The sequence below is a fragment of the Solanum dulcamara genome, chromosome 11 (genome assembly GCF_947179165.1).
Source record: "Solanum dulcamara chromosome 11, daSolDulc1.2, whole genome shotgun sequence".
NCBI lineage: Eukaryota > Viridiplantae > Streptophyta > Magnoliopsida > Solanales > Solanaceae > Solanum > Solanum dulcamara.
This window is the reverse complement of record NC_077247.1, coordinates 47,229,359-47,254,735: the sequence shown is the minus strand read 5'-3', so window position 1 is coordinate 47,254,735 and position 25,377 is coordinate 47,229,359. Positions and strand designations below refer to the sequence as shown.

The 25,377-nt window shown below is 32.9% G+C and overlaps 3 protein-coding genes across 3 annotated transcripts; 2 read left to right on the top strand and 1 right to left on the bottom strand.

The window, feature by feature from the left end:
* Positions 1–1,275, top strand: LOC129874446 (cytosolic sulfotransferase 17-like). The gene has a single exon (XM_055949732.1). It carries the CDS (start codon positions 358–360, stop codon positions 889–891), a length of 534 nt encoding a protein of 177 aa, XP_055805707.1. The 5' UTR covers positions 1–357; the 3' UTR covers positions 892–1,275.
* Positions 1,276–6,483: 5,208 nt separating this feature from the next.
* LOC129872081 (NAC domain-containing protein 73) lies at positions 6,484–9,809 on the top strand. The gene is made up of 4 exons (XM_055946934.1): positions 6,484–6,590; positions 6,716–6,909; positions 7,238–7,430; positions 9,024–9,809. Exons 2-4 carry the CDS (start codon positions 6,757–6,759, stop codon positions 9,566–9,568), a joined length of 891 nt encoding a protein of 296 aa, XP_055802909.1. The 5' UTR covers positions 6,484–6,590; positions 6,716–6,756; the 3' UTR covers positions 9,569–9,809.
* Positions 9,810–12,024: 2,215 nt separating this feature from the next.
* On the bottom strand, positions 12,025–21,831 carry LOC129872080 (uncharacterized). The gene is made up of 14 exons (XM_055946933.1): positions 21,459–21,831; positions 19,721–19,882; positions 19,254–19,319; positions 18,841–18,984; positions 18,622–18,735; positions 18,237–18,338; positions 17,935–18,120; positions 16,355–16,444; positions 16,153–16,287; positions 15,822–15,944; positions 15,632–15,717; positions 14,947–15,559; positions 14,219–14,296; positions 12,025–13,634 (listed from the first exon to the last, which is right to left on the bottom strand). The coding sequence occupies exons 1-14, from the start codon at positions 21,744–21,746 to the stop codon at positions 12,591–12,593; spliced, it is 3,231 nt and encodes a 1,076-aa protein (XP_055802908.1). The 5' UTR covers positions 21,747–21,831; the 3' UTR covers positions 12,025–12,590.
* Positions 21,832–25,377: the final 3,546 nt, after the last annotated feature.

Genomic DNA, 25,377 nt, shown 5'->3' with positions numbered 1-25,377 from the left:
ACTCTCACAACCCAATTCATTATAAAAGGCCCTATAGTTCCTCATCCATGATCCACCTATTATCTTCTCTTAATTCCCTTATAAGCTAGCTAGCTAGAGCCAGTATTTGCTTCAACCTTCATGGATTCTTCCCCCATCAACAACATGACCAAAACCCTCTCTCATTTTACCGAAGAAGAAGAAGAAGAAGAAGCTGACTCTAAATTCAAGAAGCTTATATCAATGCTTCCAAAGGAAAAAGGGTCGAATGATTCCATGGATTTGTATCAGTACCAAGGCTTTTGGTAACCACTTTCAATGCTTCAAGCTATCATTTCAGCATAAGAAAACTTCAAGTCTTCATGGAATGATATATACATGTGCAGTGCTCCTAAAACTGGTTGCACATGGCTCAAAGTTCTGTGTTACGCGATTGCAACTAGAGATCGTTTTAATATGGAAAACAACCCTTTGCTTACTAATCTTCCTCATGCTCTCATCCCTTCATTGGAATTTGATCTTGCCAAAAATCCTAATATTGACGCTCAAAATATTCCTCTTATAGCCACTCATTTGCCTTTCGATGCTTTACCCAAATCTGTCCAGTCCTTAGACGGTACAAAGATGATCTACTTGTGTAGGGAACCTAAGGACACTTTCATTTCTCTTTGGCATTTCATGCAAAGATTTAGGTGGCTGCAGCAAGGAGAGTCGGATAGAGCAACAGAATTGTTAATTTCCTTTGAGGAAGAGTTCGAGTTGTTCTGTGAAGGGAAAACAATATGGGGACCGTACTGGGATCATGTTTTGGGGTACTGGAAACAAAGTTTAGACAAGCCAGAATCACTATTGTTTCTCAAATATGAAGAATTAACAAAAGACACATTGTTCTACGTGAGAAAATTGGCTTAGTTCATGGGAAAACCATTTTCATGGGATGAAGAAGGAGAAAGGGTACCAGAAAGGATCGTCAAATTATGTAGTTTTGACAACTTGAGCAATTAGGAGGTGATTAAGAATGAAAAGAATCGTCCACTAGCCTCTTTGCAGATAGATAACAGCGCTTATTTCAGGAAGGGTAAACCCGGAGATTGGAAGAATCATCTAACATCTAACATGACAGAAAGAATGGATCATATCACAGAAGAAAAGCTAAGAGGCTCAAGCTTTAAATTTGGTGTGTCAACCACTACAAAATCATAGGCAAACAACTTCTTTGTCCTTTTAAAAGTCCTGTTTCTCCCAAATGAAATAAATTGTATGTTGAATTGTTCTGTTATGTTTCAGCACATCATTATAGTTATTTTCTTTTTGCATATCACTTTGTAATCAATACTTCTTATTTCATGCATGATTTCTATTTAAAATCACAAAACTCAATGTCTCCTAACCTCATTATTTTTTATTTTTTATTTTTGTTGTCGAATCCTTGATCAAAATGAGGAACAATTAGTTTTTAAGCCTCAGCAGGGCCTTTTATTCTAATAGAATCATTGAGTATTGTGAAAAGGGTCAAAAATACCTCTGAAATAACACAATTTTGTTGTCCATTTTGTTTTTGGACCAAAATTGTCCTTGCCATTAACCAGGCAATTAAGCCCCTACCCATCAGCTTAAAAAAATTATATAGTTGCGGACATGGAGCTCCAACTCAGACAAAAGCCCCCTTCAAGGATTTGTTATATCCGTGTCTTCTCCTTCCTTCATTGAGGGATGGGTTATTTGTCTGTTTCATTAGATGGTCTTGGATAATCCCCCCTCATGAGGTCATTGTCTTAACATGCTATAAGAGCAAGATCCATTGATGTTATTGTGTATCATAATGTTGGACCCTCATGTTATATTGTTTCATGCTCTTATTGACAAACCTAAGTGTGTGGGGCTGTTAAGTGTGACATACTGGTACAATGATGGGTTGTTTCCTATTTATATAGTCTTGGACAATCTTCTACTCATAAGTTAGCTTTTAGGTTTTACTACAAGAGAGCCGGGTATTAACAATAAAAAAAGGTCCCTAAAAAGTCTGATTCTAGTCCCTAAAGTTCAATAGCAACCAGATTTTTCTGATTGCTATTGGCTCACCACTTAAGTAATTAAGCGATGAGGTTTAGTGACCAACAGGCTATTTTGATTTGCAGACGATCAGATAGATAGAGTTACCATATAATATAAGGAGGAACATGCTTAGTTGCAGATATATCATCCTAAATTTTTGTACTAAAAACAACTAAGCTACCATTTATCAATCACTTCTTTTGGAATATCTTGGTACCCTACTAATAAAAACTTGTGCAGCCACATACTTCTCTTGCAAACCTCGATCACCGATTATTTATTCGAGAGAGACAAGAATCAACCTTGTTTGTCCTCTGAGAATACAGCAGGAAAGTGACTACATGTTTATTACTCTAGTAGTTCCTTCTTTCGAGTTTAGACATCGATTGAAGAAGAGAGAAAAGGAGTTGTTCACAAGTTCGGGGTGATAATGGCCCTCAAAACCATCTATATGGTGTTCCTTAATCTCTAGTAACATTTACATGATCATGTTTCCCAATCCCCACCTACAAAAAAATATCTACAATCAATGTACTAGAGTTGAAAGATTGTCCTTCAGCTATTTTTCGACTTCGTTTCCAGATATGTTCTTATCCACAACTAGCTAATATAGTATAGTTTTGTCCAAACAAACAATTGTCTGCACTCTGCAGACTATACACAACACTGCAAGTTTGATATTTTAAAAAATCATTAAGAACCATTCTTCAACAGATGAACATTAATAAATACTCCAGTAAAAACGCAAGTGTTCTGTTCTCTGCTGCTTACATATTTGAAACACTCAAAAACAATCAAGTACCTGATTGAATTGACAAAATAACTACAGATTAATTTGAAAATCATATTTATAAAACATCAATATAGCAATCACAAATTAATTAGTTTTCTAGCTGGGCATGATTTCCATTCATAATCTAGTTTATCCACATTATGCTCATGAACAAGCTGGAAAAAATATGTTGTTCCACTTGTTGTTGACGTGTATAATTAAAGGAGGTGTCATATTTTGTGTGATTAACTTATCTACGTAATGAACGCTTGTGAATATACGCATAAACTTTTTCAAAATATGAATGAAAAGTGTCTAATAGGAAGTAGGAACACTTTATCACGTATTTAAATATCTAAATAAAATTACTAACAAATTTTTAAAAATGTGATATATTTAGCTTTCTCTAATTACGAACACTAATACAAGTGGATTAACAATCAATGCAAGGGGAAGTTCAAGATGATATCAAGTCATATAAATTCCTCCAAAAGGAATAAAGGTCAAGCTTAAAAGTTCAATTGAAGGTGCAAGTTAGTCAAGGGCTATTTTTACATTACAATAGTGACTATAAATAGTATTTTTTCCGTTTATTTTTATTTGTCACATTTTATTTTATCGAAAGTTAAAATGAAAGAATTGTTACCAACATTTTAATTATTTTTTTGGTCATATTAATATGTGAAGAATTGCAACTTAATTATAAAATTTTTCATATAATTTTTAAATATTTAGTTAATTTCAAATTTTATTTATTAAATTAATCTAATTAATTCAATTTAGATTTAAAGATTAGTTAAATTGTTTTTCGTAAACGAAGGGTGAAACATTTAGAGTTTATTGCATTAGTTAGCTTTTGAATATTGAATATGGGCATATACTCCTTAGTGAGTGGGAAAATATCTCGTATTTCTTCAATAACCTCTCTTGAAATGCCTTGATTAAATCCCCTTAACTAGTAGTATATAGTACTCCTCCAGACTACTTTACTTGTCATTCCAATTATAAGTAGATGGTCCGAAATAGTTATCATTTCAGAAAATCAAGATATAACCTAAGTATATTTTTTTAATGTTATCTTAATTAATAATATAATTATTATTGAAGGTAATAAATATTGACTAATTAGCAAAAAAAAAATCTAAGTGAAGAGTATGTAAACAATAAACACACTTCATTATTGTGATTGCTTAATTAGATTAACTCTCTTTTTATTTATTGAAGATAGATAAAAGAAATAATACTATATTTATGAAAGAATGATTAACATTTTAAATAATTAAAGATAATGAATAAGGGCATAAAAGTCAAAATACATAATTTCTTAAGGATCTGTAAATTAAAAATGTAACAAGTAAGTGGTCCCGTAGAATAGCTTATAATTGAATGTTAATTGACCCAAAGAAATGTTACAATAATTAGTCAAACTTACAAATTAAGTTCGTGATCTTTGGAATTAAGTAGAAGAAAATTCGACGGAGTTGTCTCTGACAATATAATCAGGATTTTATACCTGGAAAAAACTCTGTCCGTAGGTTAAAATAAAACCCTAAAAACCAAATCTTCTTCGTAAAGCTTTATGTTGCGTGGCTTCCCTGATAAGCTTCAGTTTCATAATAATCTAATTAATGACCACCATTTCGATTAGACAACGACTTATAAAATACTGCTATCCTATAATTCCTAAACGTGTCGGCTGCTACAAGTTTTTATAACGTGAAATTTTACAATTTTTCTGTTGTCGTTATCAAAAGAAAGACCTATGAATCTAATTTCCACCTAAATAATTCGATTGTCCATCGACTTTAGAATAAAAATTTATGCATGTTCTGCGACTCTCGGTTCTTCATTTTCTTCTGTCCTATGGGATGATTAATTGTTATCTACCATATGAAATTAATAAAGTCGAAATTGATTCGACCAAGAATCCAATATATATATTTCGATACTGGACCATTTCCGGAAAATGAATACTCCCTCCATTTTATTTTAGTTGTAAGGTATATTAAAAATAGTTATCTCAAATTAATTGTCAATTTAAACAATCAAGAAATAATTAATCACCTTTTTCCAATTCTACCCTTAGTGATTAAGTCATTTTGAAATGTGAAAAAAGTTATTATTACAACTCTACTCTATTGCTAAAGTTTACAAAAAGGCCATTTTAAAGTTATAAGACTACTTCTTGTTAAATTTTTGATATTTTTTGCCCATCATTCAATACAAAACACATCAATCTATGATATTTAATGTATAAATTTAATAATTCATTAATAGAACTAATTTCCATAATGATTAAAGAAAATTTATAGTAGGATTATATTAGTCAAATTGCATCTTTTATTAATTTTTTTTAAGAATTGTGCAAGACTTTATTCTGACAACGCTGTTGAATACTAGCTCGTGAGAAAGAAGCACCGGGAATCAAAGACAATGAACAATATGTTCAATATAGTGACTGTAAAGGTATACATCAAATATAGTACTTTACCAATACAAATATCCCGATTAATTTTGAATTAATTCATGTGGTATAGAATTCATTATTAAAAAATCAGGAGATATGAAATATTCACTGAATAATTTTCATTTTTAAAGTTCGAACTTAAAACTTATAATTAAGAATAGATGAATCGCATCCATTTCATCATATCCCTCGATGATTTTTAGATTATTAGTTGGTCATGAAAGAGTATAAGAATACAAATAAAGTTAGGTTGTAATTCAGCGTTTGTTACTTTCACATTTGTTGGTACGTACGTATATATATACCAAACCTTTAATTACCTATCTATCTTATATATATATATTATAGCTTTAAGAACACTCTAGGTTGACACTGCAGCTAATTAAAACACTCTCTCTCTTTCTTCTTGTTAGGGTCATGAACCTAAAAGAGGTGAAATGTCCTACACAAGAATTTCTCATTGACCCCCTCTACACTCTACTATACTTATACTGCTATTTCCTTAATTTCATATTAGTTAAGTAAATAAAACCTTTATTTTTAGTAGGGATGGATCTATAATGTAATCTATGAATTTACATAAATTTAATCATTTTTGCTTATATCTTATATAAATTCATATTAAATATTTATACAAATTAGAATTAACTGTAAATCTAATTAATTATTATCAAATCCTAATTAAATCCTCCACCAATTTACAATACTTTCTTTCGTTATTTTTCATTTAGTATTCGTACCTGCATAATTAGAGTTTAGAGTCTGACTAATTTAAATTTGAATTAGAATATTCCATTCCATAACAATAGTTCTTTTCTACAGTTATAGATAAATATATAGAGATTAAGAATCGTGGAATAGTAAGAAAAGCTAACTTGATAATTGTTAATAGTATTCTCTCCATTTTAATTTTAACTTTTCACTTATCATATTTAAAGTAATGAGATTAAAGAACATTTTGATTCATTTGACATATCTTTAATTTAAAATAACAATTTTTTTTATTTTTTTTACTTTCTTAAACTCTATATCAAATTAAATTATGATAAACTAATTAAAACGGGAAAAGTAATATTTATTGTGGTACATGTGTATGTATACATATTCAGATAACCAAACTTGACGTCCAAGCAACTAATTTTCTTTTTTCGTTTTTCTTCATTAAATAAATTCTTAATTCCAAGCTTGTTCCTTTCACAGAAATATCGGACCTTTTTTCTTCCTCTCGTTATTTTCTCTCTCTTTTACTGGTTTTAACACAGCAGCACAAGAACAGTACTCCATTTCCATCAAACAGAAGAGAATTAGAAACTAAAAGTAAGAGAGAACTCAATTCCTTCCCTAACAAAAAGTTGTTCACTTCAAAAACGTGCTTTAATTTTTAATATTTATTCTCCTCATCTTCTTAATTAATTATATTTTTTTTTGTGTGTATGTTGTAGAAATCAATCAAATTAAATTTGGGATTGATGTTAGTAGAAATATGACATGGTGCAGTCAATCAACAGCCGGCCTCCCAATAATATCATCATCATCAGAAGAAGAAGATCAGGAAAATAATGTTATTAAGATCACATCAAAAACTAGATTCATAACTTGTCCATCATGTGGAAATAACATACACCTTCAACATCAGGTACTGATGATACTTCTTATTTCAACTTTCCTAATTAAATACTACTCCCTCTCTGTCTCAATTGGATTCAAACTTCAAAAGTACTGTATCAATCACATAAATTGAGATTGAGGCAGTAATTGTAAGAGCTTGTTTGAATTGACTTATTTTATGTGTTTTTAAACCAAAATAACTTTTAAGCACTTTTGAAGTGTTTGAATAAATTAAAAAGGTGTTTATAAACACTTGATTTTAAGGTAAAATGTTGAAGATAAGCCAAAAGCAAAAGCGAATCCAAATAGGCTCTAAGTTGGTACAAAAATTAATTTTGTGTGTGTAATGAAAATAGAGGGGAATACTACATGATTTGCCTGGTCTACCAGCTGGAGTGAAGTTTGATCCATCAGATGGAGAGATTCTTGAGCATTTAGAAGCAAAAGTCCTTTCAGATACTCATAAAATTCATCCCCTTATTGATGATTTCATATTGACCATTGATGGACAAAATGGTATTTGCTACACTCATCCACAGAAATTACCAGGTAATAATTCTTTCATTAATATTCTAAAATCATATATATTTACATCAATATAAATCATAAATGACTAACAGCTTGTTTGGATGGTTGTTATCTATGGTATTGTTTTCGTTAGTTTATTTTGATTGTTACTACAATTCTATTATGTCCTATATATCATTGTTGGGTGATAATGAAAATTTTCATTTTGTGAAAGGATTGATTTGGTCAATCGTGCCGTTATCTTTTTATATTAGATCTACCCAGCTCGTACGCTATTTTTTTGTAGTTTCATTAAATTGTGGTATTCATTAAAACAATAAGGTATAATACTACATGATACATTATAAAACAATATGTAACAATCATCCAATAGGATATAAGCTTATTACACTGGTTATTAACCTACCACAAGTATCCATTAACCATGATATATATTCTTGTGAACGAGAAAATAGTAATGAAGAAGGTAATAGCCAAAATAGTAATTCATATTGGTTAGAAGATCCAAATCAACTATATATTCGATATGGTTTTGTGGTAATGCGAAAACTATAACGCCCACTTTATCTGGGTCGTGGAACAATAATGTAAACAAGGTCATACTGGTGGAGTTTAAGATTTAAAAAATAATGTATCTAAATTTACAAAAATAAAAAGGAGGAAGTAGTGAAATTACTAAGAAGATTCATGATGTTTTCTTGTCCGGATTTTATTCCTTCTAGGATTTATATTCGGATTTGTTATTAGAGTGGGTCACACTTAGCATTATTAAATTAGAATTTTTCTAAATTTAGTAGGCAATTTTAAAAAAAAATTATTTAGTACTATTAATAATCTTTCTTTTTTCTTGTTTCTTGTTTTCGTGAGAAATCTTCAACCTATGGGGATAATTCTTTCATGTCACATTTAGTTACTGCAATAATTTATGGTTTAGGAAATTTCCCAAGTGAGACAATTTGGTTGTAAAAGTTAGTAATTTTCTATAGCATTTGGATTATTCTAAACTTGTTTCATTCATTTCTTGGAATTTTTTTGTTAATGAGCTGTTTCCTTTTCCTCATTTTTTGGCTTTTTATTCTATTAATATCAGCCTTTTTAGTCACTTGGGTTGAGAAGTTGTTACTAACAAAATACCCTTTAGTGGCTAGCTGTTGAAGGTGCCAACTGCCAACTGGATTGAGAATTTCATTCTTTCTTCAATAATCCAAAAGTGGAAAATACTTGGTTAAGGGAGCTAAGTTACCTATTTGGTAAAAAGATATTCAAGATACCAATGTCAATGGAGTGTACCTTATGCAACATACTATGAATTTTATTATTAGATTTTTTTTCCCAATGGTGGTGTCAAAACAAGTTACCCCTTTGATTATTCCATTGAGTACTTTCTACCTCTTAAAAAACTGTTATAGATTTTTGTTTATAATGATGGTGTTCAAAAATAATTTACTTGCACCATAACTATTCTATTGAGTACCTGCTACTTCTTAGAAAGTTGTATGTATTTTTCTTATAAAACATTCATTCCTAGCTAGGGATGATCAATGGTGGTACATTAGATATAGTTAGAATTTTGTATTGTCTTACTTAAAATTCTGGATACGCCATTGCATGCAGGAGTGAGCAAAGATGGTCAAGTGCGTCACTTCTTTCATCGTCCATCGAAAGCATACACGACGGGGACTAGAAAACGTCGAAAGGTACACACTGAAATTGATGGTGGTGAAACAAGATGGCACAAGACAGGTAAAACCAGACCAGTTTATATAGGTGGAGTACTCAAAGGTTACAAGAAAATTTTGGTACTCTACACAAATTATGGTAGGCAAAGAAAGCCTGAGAAGACAAATTGGGTAATGCACCAATATCACTTAGGTGGAAATGAGGAAGAAAAAGATGGAGAATTAGTTGTTTCAAAAGTTTTCTACCAAACACAACCTAGACAATGTGGATCATTAAGCATAAAAAAACCATTACTTGACAACAATATTATTAACCCTGTCCTGAAAACAACGAATTTCGTCGATTATTATAATCCTAATCCTTTCATTTCATATAATGTTGAGAGCCAAAGCTCACCTCATGAGCTAATCCAAAATTTGGTTGTTCATGGTGATAGCTCATCTTTTGTTATACCTTCAGAAGCAAGCAAAGAGAAATGAGAAAGTAGGAAGCAAAATGAAAGTTGTTATTATTAAGATAAAAATGAAAATGAATGTTGGGGTGGTTGTTGTAGTGTGTAATACTAGTCAAGTAAGTTAAAAGATTTGAGGTACTAATTTGGATGGAGGAATAAAATGAATGTTTATTTTTAACTGATTAATGAGAAATATACTTTCTTAGTAATGCATAGTCATCAGTCTTCTTTGTTTAATTAGGGATTTTTTTTTTTAAATGTAGACAATATACAGTGTTCATTATTCACTTGTTTTTTTATTTTTATCAAGAGTTATGTATGTAAGATGTAAATGATGAACAATTACGTCTTCATGAGCTTAATTTAAATTTTCTTTATATTCATATATATTCTCATGACTTGTACTAGTATGGATTTATTTTCTTCTTAAGATTAATATTAAGGTTTAATTAGTTAAGGATATTAGGGTTATAGAAATTAATTACTGGTTTGATTAAACAAACAATTTGGAACAATATTAGATAATCAAGAACATTGGTTGTTTGATCTTCTTTTCATTTTATTCGCTAATTAGGAGGATATTATATTAAATTACAATTTCACAATATGGCCTACCAAGAATTTTGAGTTTTAGTTTGTGAGAGCACGTAAGCAGGCTTCGGATCAACTTTGTTTTAGCCAAAGGAGTAAAACATATATTGATATGTTGAAACTTGCAGATAAGCGCTAAAACTAACCCTATATTATTGCAGTTATTTTAAAATTACCCTTCATTTATCTATAGACTACGCTCATGTCGATCCACTCTAGTCTATTTTTTAATTCATAAGAATCAGGATCAAATGAATGTGTATTTTCTTTTTAGCAAGAGAAGATATACTTCTTAATAACCAATGATCAGGCAAGGAAAAAATTATTTAATACGATTTTTTTGGTAAGAAAAAGAAGATAAAATTTATGATTATTCATACCTTAATTGAATCATATGTAAGTATCCCGTAGCATAAAAATTACTCTTATGATTAACGATAGACTTTAATGAGGTTTTACAAATTAAAGTACATATAAAACACCTTTCTCTATTGATCAACGGCAAGTCTCTCTCGTACTATCTCCAACTACAAGCGGCGTTGGTTTAAATCTCATTTGGAAACATAAAATCGACCACTCCCAACAATCATACTTAATATTTTAGAGTTTGAAGGAATTTATTAGTGTATTTAATTAGAACAAACTTAAAATTTATTAGTAGGGGTGGGCGCTTGGTTTTGCTAAAATTTGATTCAGTTATTTGGTGTTCAATTTTGGAAAAATATGCACCATAGTTCAAATCAAACTAGATCGATTCGTGGTTCAATTTTTTCAACTTCGGTTCGATTTATTTTGGTATTTTTAAAACGGTTTTTTGGTGTAAAAAATTCTTGTGTTGATTTATTATTTTGCAGTTTTCTTCTTGCATAATTCCTAAAAGAACCAACAGGGAAAAAAAGAACAACAAAATGTTAAGCAAGAAATCAATAGGGAAATAAATCAAGAATTACCACTTTAGATGCAAAAAGAAATCAACACCTTTGTTGTACCAGACTACTTATTAGTGACCGAAGAGTCACTGTGTTATTAAGTTTAGTATCAAGAATTACCAACAAATCAACAGAAAAAAAAATAGAATTACGAATAAAATTAAAATGTTTTGAGCCAAAAATATATAAGTAATATAATTTAAAATATTATTTTAAATTTATTTAATAAAACTTTGATTCTTTGGTGCACCATAATTACCGAACACCGAACAGAAGAATCGAAGTTCCAGAAAAAAGAGCCGACACCAAATCGAAAAATCAAAGAACCGACACCGAAAAATAGAATTAGTTTAATTTGAATCAATTTTTTTTTTATTTTTCAATATTTATGCCCACGTCTATGTATTAGTAAATGGATCACATCATCTAGAGAATTCTAATAAGTTAGGAACAAATCATTTTTTCAAAAGTAGAAAGGGTTTTTTAATTAAAAAATACTGGTGGAAGATTTTAAATCCTCAAATCTTTAGAACAAAAATGAAGCAACTGTAGGTTTTAACTCCTCAAAATTTATTTAATCTTTTTAAAATTTAAAGAGAGAATAAGATTTTGTGTGGGTTTGCTTTTTAGTTGCAGACTGTTCATCACGGTCATTGTACTAAAATTACCAAATCCATGTGGACCACTTATATGGTGTCACGTTCTACTTAAGTTCCATTTAGTCAATACTCAATCTAAGGAATATTTCGAAATAAGAAAACAACGGCAAGGGTATCTAGGAGGCAATAGGTGGACAAGGTAATTTTACATTTATCTTTTGTTAGTTGCAAACTATTGAGCCAAAACATTAAATATTTGATAATTGCACAAGTGAAATGGATAGCAAAACCCTCAAGAAGCGTTAATGCTTCTCAGTAAAGCCCCTTTTAAGACGTATATATGAGTTATGACAACTAAATACTAAATTAAGAAAAACATGCATACCTAATAAATAATTCTGATTTTCAGTTGACAAAAATCAACAACAGCTTTCAGGAAATGAAGAAAAGTGGGGGAAAAAATCCACTACCTCAGCGGGAATTCTTACACAACATGCTTGTCCTGACTCCTGGGAACTGGGATTTACCTAACCTAATCCTACCAAGTACCAAACATTAACAACTCAAACAGGGGAAGAAGAAAAGAATCAAACAAACTTAAAACCTAGAGTCAGCCCAAAAACAAGGGGTGACTTCACATACTAGTAGTGTTCTCTCAATACACCAATTTCAACTGTGAGTCGCAGCAGCTCACTAAGCACAGCGAACAAACAACAATGTGTTCTATGAACCACCAGTAGAGGATACACCCCAGATCGGAAAACAGTCTGAAGTTACATCAATGAGTAAGTCAGCAGTTGTACCAGCTTGTGTCAACAGGAAGTGTGCCAAAGATCTCCATTTAAAATCTCCTAAGATGTCAGAGAATGTCACCTGGTCAAATTTGTTGGTGAGTTACTTGAAACCTTTCTACAAAGCAGAGTGGAAGTTACGATTTCTGGAGAACACACTTCTCATATAAAGCTAGAATATCCTTCTTGTTGGGATTTTTCAATAGGAGCAGTTCAGCACCAAAGTTATGCTTTGTGAGCTCTTGCTTCAGTTTCTGCACCGTGTATTTAGTATAATCCTCGGTATTTGTTTGTTGACTACTAGTAACATCATATCCCCTAAACTCGGAGACTTCCTCTTCTGGGCAGGTGACTGCCATGGGGCTGGTTGTACTCTTTGACCTCTTATTTCCCCTGGTTACTCTATCATTTGTGCCCCTATCAAGAACAGATTCAACACCGGCTTCATATTCTTCTATCCTGGCACGTTTTCCATGGGAAGCAGTTCTAAGTTTGCTATCTAATGCTGTTTCATTCAGCCGAACTTTAGTTAACTGTTGCTGAAGAAGATCCAGCTTTCCTTGTGTAGTTTGCAACTGAACAGATAGTGCTTCTGCCCTGTTGTTTGCCTCAGCACGCGCAGCACGCTCAGTCCCCAACAAACTCTCAAGGACTTGCACAGTACTGGCTCTCTGTTCATTATTTGATTTCAGAAGTGATTCAATTTCCTTTTCCCTTTCTTCGACTCTGGCCTCCAAAGTTGTAACTTTTGACTGCGCATCAAACTCAGATGCACGAAACCTCTCTAATTCATCGGCCAAGTCATCTCTTTGCCTCTCCAAGTTTTGTATATTTCTCTCATTCCTCTCAATCTGAGCCAACCTTTCCATAGCTACTCGATGGATTTCACTCTTTTCTTTCTGGGCAGTAGCTGCTTCAACCCTTGCTTTATCAGCCAGCTCAGTTGCTCTTTTCGCCTCTCTTTCAGCTGATTTAAATCTATCCTGCACATCTTCAAATCTACTCAACTCAGACCGATACTTCTGCTCCAGATGAACTTTCTCCTGTTCCAGAATCCTTACTTCTCTTTCAAATGATTGTGCAGTAGCATTGATGCGCTCCAACCTTTCACCAAATTCCTTAATTTCACGCTTTAAGGACGAGACTTCCAGATCATAGTTCTTTATCTTTGACTCAGCAACCTGTGTAAGGTAAAGATCTTAGTATAGACATTAGTAAAAATACATTATTATTATTTTTGAGTAGGTAGAGTATGTCACTAGTACAAGAACTTGCGCATATATTGGGCTAACTATACACAATGTACACGTGCATAATGAGTCATGGTGCTAGAGCAACAAGTTGGCTTTTTATGAAGTGAGATATAAATATGAAGATCTAATGGACTACTCTTCTCATATTATAAGGAGCTATGTCAGGTATATGACAACCATCCTGCATGGTATGCACCAGCACAGCGACAAACTATCTAAAATAGGCTATCCATGACCAATACACAAATGCCAAAATACATGTCTACTAATAATTACAGAGCTGGGAGACAACTTTTCATAAATCTAATGAACAGATATTGGATGGAGGTAGTGACTTCTTTTGAAAGCATGGAATTTACAGGTCAGCTTAAATCAAGTTAAACATGTCTCTCCAAAGCCCCGTCTTTCTCACACATTTTTCTCCATCCTATAGTTTTAAAAAAAAAACAAGAAACCCATGCACAAATCAGGTGAAGATACTCGTAAATTAGTTTTATATAGCATACGCAGACCTTCAACTCCAAATTTAATGTTGACAAACGCTGCTCAGCCTGCTCAAGTTTCGCTGCCTTCTCCTTAATCTCCTCTTCCTGCAGTTTGACAAGAAGACAAAAATCTCAATTACTGTACAGAAAAGAAAAGGTAAGAATCTCAATTATCATTTCAGAACACCAAGCAAGTCAGCCGTCACAGTCCAACAAGTAAAGTACAAGAGAAAACATAATTGCACGGAGTTGGGCACCATTTTAACATTTTACTGAGGTTTTAAGTAGGGGTGGCAAAATCAAACCCAACTTGTCCAACCCGCCCAACCCGTTTAAGTTTGGATTGGTTATTGACCCGACCATTCATTAGCTCAACCCATTTCAACCCAACCCATTAAAAATTGGGTTGATATGTAACCCGAATGGGCTCGTGAGAAATCTTGTTAAAATATTTTTTAAAAACTTTTTTTTTTACAATTTGATATGTTATATATAGCCATAATAAAAAAAAAATTATTTTATTAGGTACTAAAATAGTTTAAAAGAACAAATAAAACAATTAAGCTTAGTAAAAATTGGGTTGGGTCTTGACCCATTTTGACCCAACCCGTTTTGACCCAAACAAATTTGGGTTGGGTTGGGTCTTGACCCATTATGACCCGCCCAATTACCACCCTTAGTTTTAAGGTGGAGGGAAGAGAAGCAAAAGAAAATGAAGGCAATAACTAGCATCAGTCTGTTAAGTAGAAATTCACCTTATTAGCCAAAGTACTCGAAAATTCATCCCGTAAATTATCTTCTCTCAATTGTGCTTGCTTGTTAGTGCGCTCTTGGACAGCTGCTGCCTTCTCAAGAGCATTCTTTGCTTCCTTGGCAGCAATGCCGTATTTACGTCTCCACTCCTCTGCCTCCTCTTGAGCAGATTCAGCTTGCTCTTTGGCAGCATTAACCCTTGCTTCTGCAGCACTAGTTCTCGACTTCAGAATACTTATCTCTGCATTTGCCTGTTCCTCCTCAGCCTTCTGTTTCGAAAGTACCTGCTCATATTTCCTTTTCCATTCCATGGACTCAGTTCTAGTAGAATCTAATGCTTTTGATAGGCTGGCATATCTTTCTTCTAACGTACTATGTTTACTCTGCAAATTTGTAATACGGCTTGCATAATCTTCTGCAAGCTTCTTCTTGTCACTAGTGGCATCTTCATAGCGCTTCAAATATTCAGATTTAAACTTCTCACTAGCTTCCAGTTGTTTGTTAAGGAAACTCATCTTATCCTCAATGGAACGACACTTCAATGCAAGTGCAGTTTTCTCTGACCCAATTTGGTCTATTTGTTTATTGATGAGATCAGCAAGTGGACCCTCCAAACTGCAAAATTCAAAATGAATCACATATACATTCCTAAATGGAGGTCTTTCAGTAAGAACTATGGATACAAACCTTTGTTGTAAGAAGACTAATAGCTTTCTCCATTTTTCAGGACCTTGACACGTTGCTTCATATTTGGACACAGAATCATCAAGAACCTACATACAACATGGATTTACAACATAAAGTCGTAAACAGCTCATTGCACAAACAATTTTAGTTTAGCTACCCAAATAGGTGTAAGTCTACCATTAAGACTTACTTTGAGCACGGTATCTACTTTTGCATCAGGAGCATGACAAGCTTTTCTCAGCCTATTTTCCATGTCCTGTATCGCATTTGAACATTGTAGAGAAGACTCCCTAAAAGCATCCTTTCTAATGTCCTACATTAGAATCAACGCAAATCAGCATATTTTTGGAGATATACCAAAGTGCAGTTAATATGCAAGCAAAGATCAAGACACAACTAAAAATAGTGACATGTCAAATCATTTTAAGGGTGAATTTAAGCTTTCTCCAACTATAAATCTCTCTTGTGGACCTCTTCTCCTAAATATTAGGGGGAATGAATGGGGCAGAAATAATCAAAACCTCAAATGCTTTCTTTATAAAATTTTGGAGACGTTTCTCATATTTGGTTCTGATGGATCCAGCCCCTACAGCTGTAGCATTAAATGCAGCCATGGACTTCTGGATAGCATCTTCATGTGCTTCTCTTAGTGCTGCCTGCAATTACAAAAATATCAGTAGATACTTTTAAATTGCATTACTTATCAAACACAGCAGTACTTACTTCCTCCGGAGGCTTAGAACGATCAAAAGAAGACATGTACATTTCAGCAGCCATATCATATGCTCTTTGACACTCAGCTTCCTCAACACTCTGCCGCAGGTAAATCACAGTCAACAAAATTTCATTGTGCAAGGTACATAAAAGGATTTTAAAAAATGGTTACTACCATTATGCTTCATTTGAAAACTACTTTTCACAAATACAATTACGGATGGGAAGTCGAATAATTTCCACATAATCCTTCATATACAATTCACTAGTTTTGTTTAATTTTATGAAGTACCAACTAACTTTATTAATGTGGAAGAATCACTATATACAATTCAAGTAGCATACCAAAAAGCATGAGAAACATGGACCAAAATATGGCTCTCTACCTACTCACTACAGCACTAGTAAGTCTGCCATTTTTGTCAGTCCAATTCAACAGCAAAGGGAATAGAAAAAGACTTGCAAACCAAATAAGATTAATGAGGTGGAAAGGAAATAAATAGTATGCAGTTATTAGAGTCTAATAAAGAACCCTGATAAAAAAAAGTCATCCATTTCTTCATACCGCAGACAAGTGCAATTTTAGCCACAAAATGAACCAGTCACTTATTTCGTCCATTGAAGTCTGAGACAAGCCCAAGACCAGGCAAAACAACTAGCTGTTGCAGGATTGGACATCTATACATCTCATCGTGCTCCCCTACTTCTAAAAACTATCAGCAAAGTACTTCCCAGCTCAATTATCTCACATAATTTAGAAGGCTGTGCAATTCTACAATTACCCCGCTGATCCCATCATGTATTCCAAATTCAATTTTTCTGATTTTTCAATAGTCCAAATGAAAATCAAAAGAGCAAGTAATCAAGCCGAACTAAAACAAAAAAAAGGCAGCCAAGATACAGAAAAAAACATAAGGGCCATACGCAATCTGAAGACACAATTATACAAAGAAGGTCCATAGAGCAAGATAAGCAAATAGTTCAACTTTAGACAAAGGAATTGGTGAAACTTTAAATTCATTCTATAAGAAGGAAGAAAGGGAACATGAGCATAAAGATGTCATATAATCATTCTTTTGTCAAAGAAAACAAACAATAGTTGAGTTAGACCGTAGTGGAGGAAATAAGATGCCTCTATCAAATAATATTACAACATGGTAAAGAAGAAATTTTTTTTGCTTTACAAAAGTCCTGACCGGAATATAAATACCATCAAATATGATTAGTGGCTTCATGTTACCAGTTCAAAAAAATAAATAATATATGATTAGTGGCTTCCATATATATGAGTATTCAGTCCTTTATGACACCATATTTACCATAAGACCGAAGAATGCATGGGACATGAAACAATAAATAAAGGTCACAAGCCTCTAATACAAAATATCAATGACTCTTGGTTACAATTCATGCACATAAAAACATCTAAAGCAAGAATAATCTTTTTTCCCCAGTTTATCCTCTCAGTGTCCACGACCAAACAATATATAACAACTCATACTACTGCAGATACAAATAAGAACAACAAAGACAACAAGCAGATTGAAGAAACAAAATGTGCTAATATCTACAGCACTAACAACATTGACCTGCCATGAAGATGTAATTGTGGGCACTGCCCCATTGTTAAGAGCATCAACGAAGGACTGAGTTATACGGGCAAATATCGGCCCTGTCATTACAGTAGCTCCAAACTGCTTGGGTTTAGTCCTCTCAAAAACAAATCTTGTCAAAGCATCAAGACCTGCTTTAAACTCTGGCCTTAGTTTTTCTATCTGCATGTGACATGAAACCACAGTAAGAAAACTATGAAGGATTATTCCCACAAGTAAAACAATCAGATAGTTATTATAATCCCAGAGAATGTGGGAAATGAATCATTAGCACTGACAGGTATTTGGTCAAGCCGTTGGAGCTCATTTTCGTTGCTCAGTGGCCGCACAAGGGTGAAGCATTCTCTGTCAGGGAAAAGAGCACGAATGGACTCCCTAATCTGCAGTCACAAGTTTAAATTTTTTATCTACTATGGGAACTTATTATACAAAATATGAGACAAAAACAAAATCAAGTGCAAGTATGCTACAAGATCAGCCAGCCAATCCTAAGGATAGAGAGAATACTCTTTTTTTTTATGAAGAAGGAAGGAAGAACTACCACCTGATCAAAAAAAGCAAAGCAGAACTACCATTGAAGCCCTTAGGATGGAGAGATTGCTAATAGAAATTGAGCTTTTATGGATAAGCAAAATGAACGAAGAATGATTTGATGTGAGTTACCTCATTTTTAGCAGCTACATCTCTCCTACCACCTTGAGCTGGCCGCAAAGCAAGCTCTAGGTAGTCCCGTGGTGTTATCTTGTGATTATCCTCAGTCAAGTCTAAATAAAAATCCTATTCAAAAGAAAAAAGTAATACGTGCATGCTATTTACTTATAATTCAGAAGAGAGTACCTTAAAAGAAGCTAAACTGATATTAATAAATAAATTCCAAATTACCCTAAGCAACCAAACGAAGATTGGGGAGAACTGTCCAAGCTCAGAGGCACTGGTCCTTCCTCCAGAAGCTCTAACACGTATATGCTTAGTCATTTCAGTGACGAGAGAGAGGCGATCAAGTGCAGCTTCATCAATACCACCCATCTAAATTAATAAAAATATTAGGAAACTAGTCTACATTGGATTCAAGTCAAACAAAAAGTCAATAAAAAGCACACTGTGAAAACAACAGAAATATAAATTAAAATGAGGGGGGATGTGTCTTACGAGAATGCCTTTTTCTCATTAATAACTAAAAGTAAAAAGGCATTCCTGCAAGACACATACCCTAAGCCTTTTATGATTGAATGACTTATCTCGCAAGAACATGTTGTCAGAAAGAGATAGGAGATCCATGCCTGAGTAGTTCAAACCTGGTTATAAACAAACATACTCGAGAGGAGGACTGCCAAGGAGAATATCTGAGTGCTGTATGTTCCCTGTTGAACAACTAAAAGATGACTAAGGAGGAAGAAATAAATAGAAGGGGGGGAGGGGGGGGGGGGTGTTGACAGACAAAAGGTATTCCTTAAGTTGCTATTCCTTTAAAGTTTAATCAAACCCAAAATGAATAAGATAGAGAGGAACAATTTGTTTTTTTGAAGAGTAAGAATAATACTCGGTGAGGAACAGATATGCAGAGCACTACCCCAAAAACGAAAGAAAAGCAATTATTCAGAGTTGACACCTAGCAGACATTTTCTTATCATTTAGTGGAGGTGGGGGAGTAGGTGAAAGTACAAGAATCTACTATAAGGAAAAAAGTATGGTAAAATAGAAGAAAGCTGCCCGTTTTATCCCAGTACAGCAATGATAAAAATATTTAAGCACAAAATCTAACCGTTTGATCATAAGCATCTATTCCTTCAGTGTCCAGCAGAAGAAGGTTGTATTCTGTTCCATCAAGAGCTGTTCTTCGTAAAGGTGCACTCCACAACCAAATGCCTTTGGTACATGGGCGATGAGTTGGTGCTACTTGAAAGCCACTGCTCCTCCCAAGAAGCTACATCAAATGCAGGAAACTCTCAGTTATCTGGTTTTTGATAACTAGGGAACTCTTCCTTAAGTTAAATATCTAACATCAGAAGTAAATGGCCAAAGAATGGAAGGCGTTTGTTTTCCTGATAAATTTATCCATATGATAAATCAAACCAAGTCTCCTAAAGCAAAACAGTAGCTACCAATTTATTATGGCTTTGGCCCATGGGCTGACGGCAAGCTATACTATTTCTATCAGTAAGGCTTGACAGCAGTATATGCAAAATGTGCTTAATTAAATTAAGGGGAAAAAACAGAACACTCTGCACAATGGAGATAAAGTTTACTTCATGAGGCAAAATGGAGTTTCTTTTAATAGGTAAGTAAATGTTATATTAAAAATAGAGTGGCCTAGCAATATGATGGTGCAAATGCAGAACATTAGTTAGGGATCCTTCATTACAAGCAACGAAACGGAAGGCATTCTGCTGTACAAAAACCTATTCTAGTAAGATTCTATGAAATCTAGCAATGCTATTTTCATCCTTTATATCCTGCAGATAACACCAAATAGCCGATAGCCATAAACTATTTCAGCTTCTGTACAATATCTGTCTTCCCCTTAAAACATCTGACAGTCCTCTCCTTCCACATGGCCTAAGAGATACATGCAGGCAACCTGCTCCTGTCTTCCCTTCACAACTTGAGGCAGATCAAGCTTACTATACGAGGCAACAAATAAGGAGTTCTATACAGAAATGCACAGAAAACCCGTGTCCAGTTTATCAGAACCGGAGTGGTTGAGAACTATTAGGTCTCAGGTTCAAAACCCAACTTCTTCATATCTGATCAAACCTTGGAGGATAGAGCTACCCGATATATGTGTCAGTGAGAGATAGAAGGTACCTAGTGGAATTAGTTGAGGTGCGCGCAAGTAGGTCCACACACCACGGTTCTAAAAAAGAAAAGCAACATAGCAAACTCCAGCATGAACCCTCCATTGCATAGTTCCTTATTTATCTGGTCAAATTTTTTTATGAGTATTCTATTAGTGTGCTTCAGATTCCTTATCTTGTTTTTGGTCATTACAATGAACAACTTTCTTGATACAGCTGACATGATAAATCCTCTCATTGTTGGTCAATCTTTCTGCAACCTTAGCAAATATTAAGACAGCCTAAAAACAAACTTTGTTCATCTGCAGTCTCAGAACTACAAATCTCACCCTAGCTTTAATAACTAACATGATATTTGCAAACCACTTACAGTAACATATAGTTTGCTAACAGCTGCAATTCAATATTCAGTAAATTTTTAGTCCTAATTCACCTAACCTATTTTTCTTGCTGCTTCAGTTCCTTTGTATTTACCTTCCTATTCTTTTTCTCATTTCAAAGCAATGTGCTTTGTGAAACTAGTTTATCCGAACAATTAAGTAGCTATTACTAGGTCACAAAGTCTCACTTCAAATTAAAAACTACCAACACCTGTAAGCATTAACCCTAATAAACAAAGGCAGATGAAATATTGCACACCATAAATAGCATAGATAACCTAAGAATAAAAAAGGTTGCTTTACTGAAATTTTAAACTATACTTGCCTGGTTTAATATAAAGCTCTTGCCTTGACGAGCGCGACCGCAAACCGAGACAACACCAACTGGCTCCTTGACAAGCTGAAGTACCGCTAGGGCTTCGGGATCGATCTGGAACTTCCCTTTCTCGTCGCAATACACGAAACGTATCGGCCTCGCTGGTCCCATAGCAACATTGAGAGAGGAGCGCTTTGGAGGTGACGGAGATGGCGACGACGATGGAGACGGCGACGGTGACGGAGAATCTTGCTGCGGCGAGTCTCCGGTGGAGCCTCTGTTGAAAAACTTCAACATATTCTCACACACTGGCGGTATTACTTTACGCGAAACGAAGAGAGAGGATTTCCAATTTATGTGGAGAGTTTTATATATATATATATATAAATGGAAAAGAGGGGAAAAAACGGAAAGAAAGGAGACTTGGAAGCTTTTATAGGGTGTTCCAGCTTGTGTCGATTGACAAGAGTAATTAAATTTACATCTTTACCCTTGGCAATGGAAAAAGAGTGATAAAGAGCACGTACAGAAATGTAAATGGATTTTTAATGGAATGGCAAAACAGTCTTTTCCTTCTGGACTTGGAATTTAAAGGAATACTGTACAAAATCCTCTCTTAACTTTTTATGGGTTCTAATTAACTTGCATGCACCATCTGAATGTTAAAGTATTTTGAAAAATTTATGTGTGTCTTCTCACACGTTCATTATATAGTAAATAGTAATGTTAAATATGTAAATATGTCTTTTCTTTTAATCATATATATATAAGCATAAACTGGAAAAATGTTTGATATTTTAAGGCTTATGGAACATAAACTAATCTATATAATTAAAAGAGGATATATATTTTTAAGTGTTTAATTTATCTTTTTAATGTCTGATGACACATAAAAAAATTTCTAAATTTTTTAAGTCAAAAATATAATAGAAATTTTTTGTCATGTGTCTAAATACTTCATTGAAACAGTAAGTGTCTAAAAATTTATGGGCCATTAATGTATTCAGCCACATCATTAAACTAATTGTTATTCTAATGTGTGATTTTAGATTATTTATTTTTTGCACCAATTATTCATCCACTCTTGAGGGGCACACCAAGTTATCTAATATACGTTTCTTGGTTCTCCGATATTCGATATTCGTATTGAAGTTTGACTATTCCAAATTCATGTTGCATAAGATCCCATTCAGAGGGAAGTACTCCATACCCAGAGGTCAAACCTCCGACCTCTAGTTAAAGAAGAAATAACCTCATTCGCTACACCACATCCTTGGTGGTACAAGTTATCTAATACAGTAATATGATCAGTGAAGTTTTTTATTTTTTTGTGAAAAGCAATTCAATTTTTTGAATTATATTCTATTATTATTTCTCCTGCCAACTCATGTTGAGGTTGAGTTAAATTTTTATTGGGCTAGCCATCTGGTTTGGGCCTGTTCTGTATTATTGGCCCAGTGACTTAGTCAAGTCCAATTAGTTTTTGGTAGAAATTTTCAACTAGTATTTTTATGAGATATTTATCAATTTTACATTTTGTAATCGATCTAATTTTGATATGTTAACGTGATATCATTTTCGGATCCATTTCATTTTTTTATTTCAACAATGTTGAACTCTCTATAATGTTGACGCTTTAGTTGTCAGGTGTGCCCATACCCAACATTGGTGGAGAATGGTCTTTTGGTTTCCTTATAGAGTTTTGGGTAATCATCACCTCTTAAACTAACTTTTAAGGTTGAGTTAGGTTAAAAAATTATATTTTTATTGGAGAGTCTTACCTCTATTTATAGAGAATACGTATTGATTATCACAACCAAATAGTTAATTAATGAGCTTTATCAAATGGTTTCGATAAGGCACACGAAGGGAAAGAAAAATATGTTTAACATGTTACTATCTTTAAACTGTCGGTGTATTAAATAACTTAGATCCAATAAAAAATAGCTGGAACTAGCTGCTTTAGTTTAGTATGTTGATATCAATAGGCCTAGCCAAATGTAGAAAGTGATTAGCTACTAAAATGACAGTCTTATCTTTGTTCTTTTAGTACATTAATATTAGTGCTTTCACTTAATTAAATAATTCTGAATCACTTCCAAGTAAAGCTAAAACGACTAGGATTATTAATATCTTTATATAATTCTGAAATATATATGTCAACAACAAGATATATATCAATATAATTCTACGAGTGGGCTCTAAAAAGAGTAGGATATATGCACATTTTATGTCTATCTTTATAGGATAGTAAGAAGGTTGTTTTGGATAAACAGTAAGCAAACTGATTGATGGTGGTAATTAAGAATATATATACCAAAAGATACTAAGAGCCTATTTGATTTTCTTATTTTACATGCTTTTAACTTTCAAGTCAAAATATTTTTTAAACAATATTGTAGTGCTTGGATAAAATAAAAATAGGCTTTTAAATATTTTTTTAAAGTTAAAATAATAAAAATATGATTTTTAAACCCATTCAAACAGGCTCTAAAATAATTTTTAATATTGAGGTTAAATTGATACAACTTCGTCAGCAGAAAATGACCTTTAATTTGTTGTCTGGAATAGTGAAGATCTAGAATTATTATTATTGTTTAATAACAAAAGTTAATCAAGAATGATTAAGACGCATGGAATTAGGGGAAACATCCCACATAATAATAAGTGCAAAGGTTAATTGAAAATCCAGCAGCATAGGTGGACATGAAAGTGTACCCATAGGAATTAATCATATGATAAGAGTTTTTAACATTCAGAGTGTAAAAATAATAATATATTATCAATATAATTTAACTTGTTATAATAAATTAGATCTTATTTTTATCAAGTTCATTATAATCAATCAATAATTATTCTTTTTTCACAATTTGTGTATAAAACTTAAATTATTTGAAGAAGAAAAAAAGTAGTGTTGGGAGATCGCTTTGCCCACGACAATTTAAGCAAATGTAATTTGAAACATAAAACTTTTTGTCCTCCAATTCCAAATGCTCTCAAAAATATACTTTTGCAAAAGAAAATTTGGAATGACAGAATAAAGTGTGACATAATAATATTTTAATTAATGTGTTAATAGAAGTGACAACATAGGTGGTAAAGACACTGAATATAGTGTCTTGTGAAAGTAAGGTAGTATCAGAATTTATTTCCTTTTTGTTTTCTTATAACTTTTAAGAATTGTGTTTGGTACAAAGATAAATATTTTTTAATTTTTTATGTTTTGTTGGTCTAGATTTTAAAACAAAAGATTTAGAAAAGCTAGTTTCTTAAAAAAAAAAAAAAAAAAACTTTTTTAGTGAAAGTAGAGAAAATAAAATTCTTAAGTGGCTTTTTATGTTAGATTGTTTTTTACCAACCCATGTTCACCCCTCACTTGATCCCTCCTTTCCCATTTACCCCATCTCCACAGTTATATTATTTGCTTAAATTATATATAAATTCTCCTAGGATAATACCTTTTGTTTCATTATCAAATCTAAAATAAAATAAGTAAAAATTACTTGTTTTTTTTAAAAAATAATAGTTATGTGAAATATTTTCGTACCAAACACTGCCTTATTTGTTTCCAAATGTACATGATGGCTTCAAATATTTATGGGTCCCTCTTCCTTGGTCTACTTGCCTTTTTAAGTCCCTACTAAGTACTAATACTTTGAATTCAAATTGATCAAGTTGTGAGAAGGGGAATGAATATAAATGAATAGGGTTTCAACGTTCATGCACTTTCCTCAAAAAGCCAATTGCTCAAGATTGGATATATATGTGCAACCTTCAAAATTCTTTAAGAAACACTTTTGCTAATTAGGATTTAATTTAATTATATATTCTGAATATTATGGGAAGAAATTTTGTTCAATCGGTGTAACTTAATTTGTTATAGCAAATTTGTTATCTTATGTTATTGCCTTTTAGGTGATTTGATATA

What these genes read in the sequence shown, in the direction of transcription:
- LOC129872080 (XM_055946933.1), bottom strand. Translation starts at nt 21,746, where the DNA reads ATGTTGAAGTTTTTCAACAGAGGCTCCACCGGAGACTCGCCGCAGCAA. An exon ending in TAGATGCTTATGATCAAACG is followed by an intron (nt 19,320 to 19,720) that starts GTTAGATTTTGT and finishes GTTGTTCAACAG; the next exon opens with GGAACATACAGCACTCAGAT. An exon ending in GTTCTAAGCCTCCGGAGGAA is followed by an intron (nt 16,288 to 16,354) that starts GTAAGTACTGCT and finishes TTGTAATTGCAG; the next exon opens with GCAGCACTAAGAGAAGCACA.
- LOC129872081 (XM_055946934.1), top strand. Translation starts at nt 6,757, where the DNA reads ATGACATGGTGCAGTCAATCAACAGCCGGCCTCCCAATAATATCATCA. An exon ending in ACATACACCTTCAACATCAG is followed by an intron (nt 6,910 to 7,237) that starts GTACTGATGATA and finishes TAATGAAAATAG; the next exon opens with AGGGGAATACTACATGATTT. An exon ending in TCATCCACAGAAATTACCAG is followed by an intron (nt 7,431 to 9,023) that starts GTAATAATTCTT and finishes CATTGCATGCAG; the next exon opens with GAGTGAGCAAAGATGGTCAA.
- LOC129874446 (XM_055949732.1), top strand. Translation starts at nt 358, where the DNA reads ATGTGCAGTGCTCCTAAAACTGGTTGCACATGGCTCAAAGTTCTGTGT.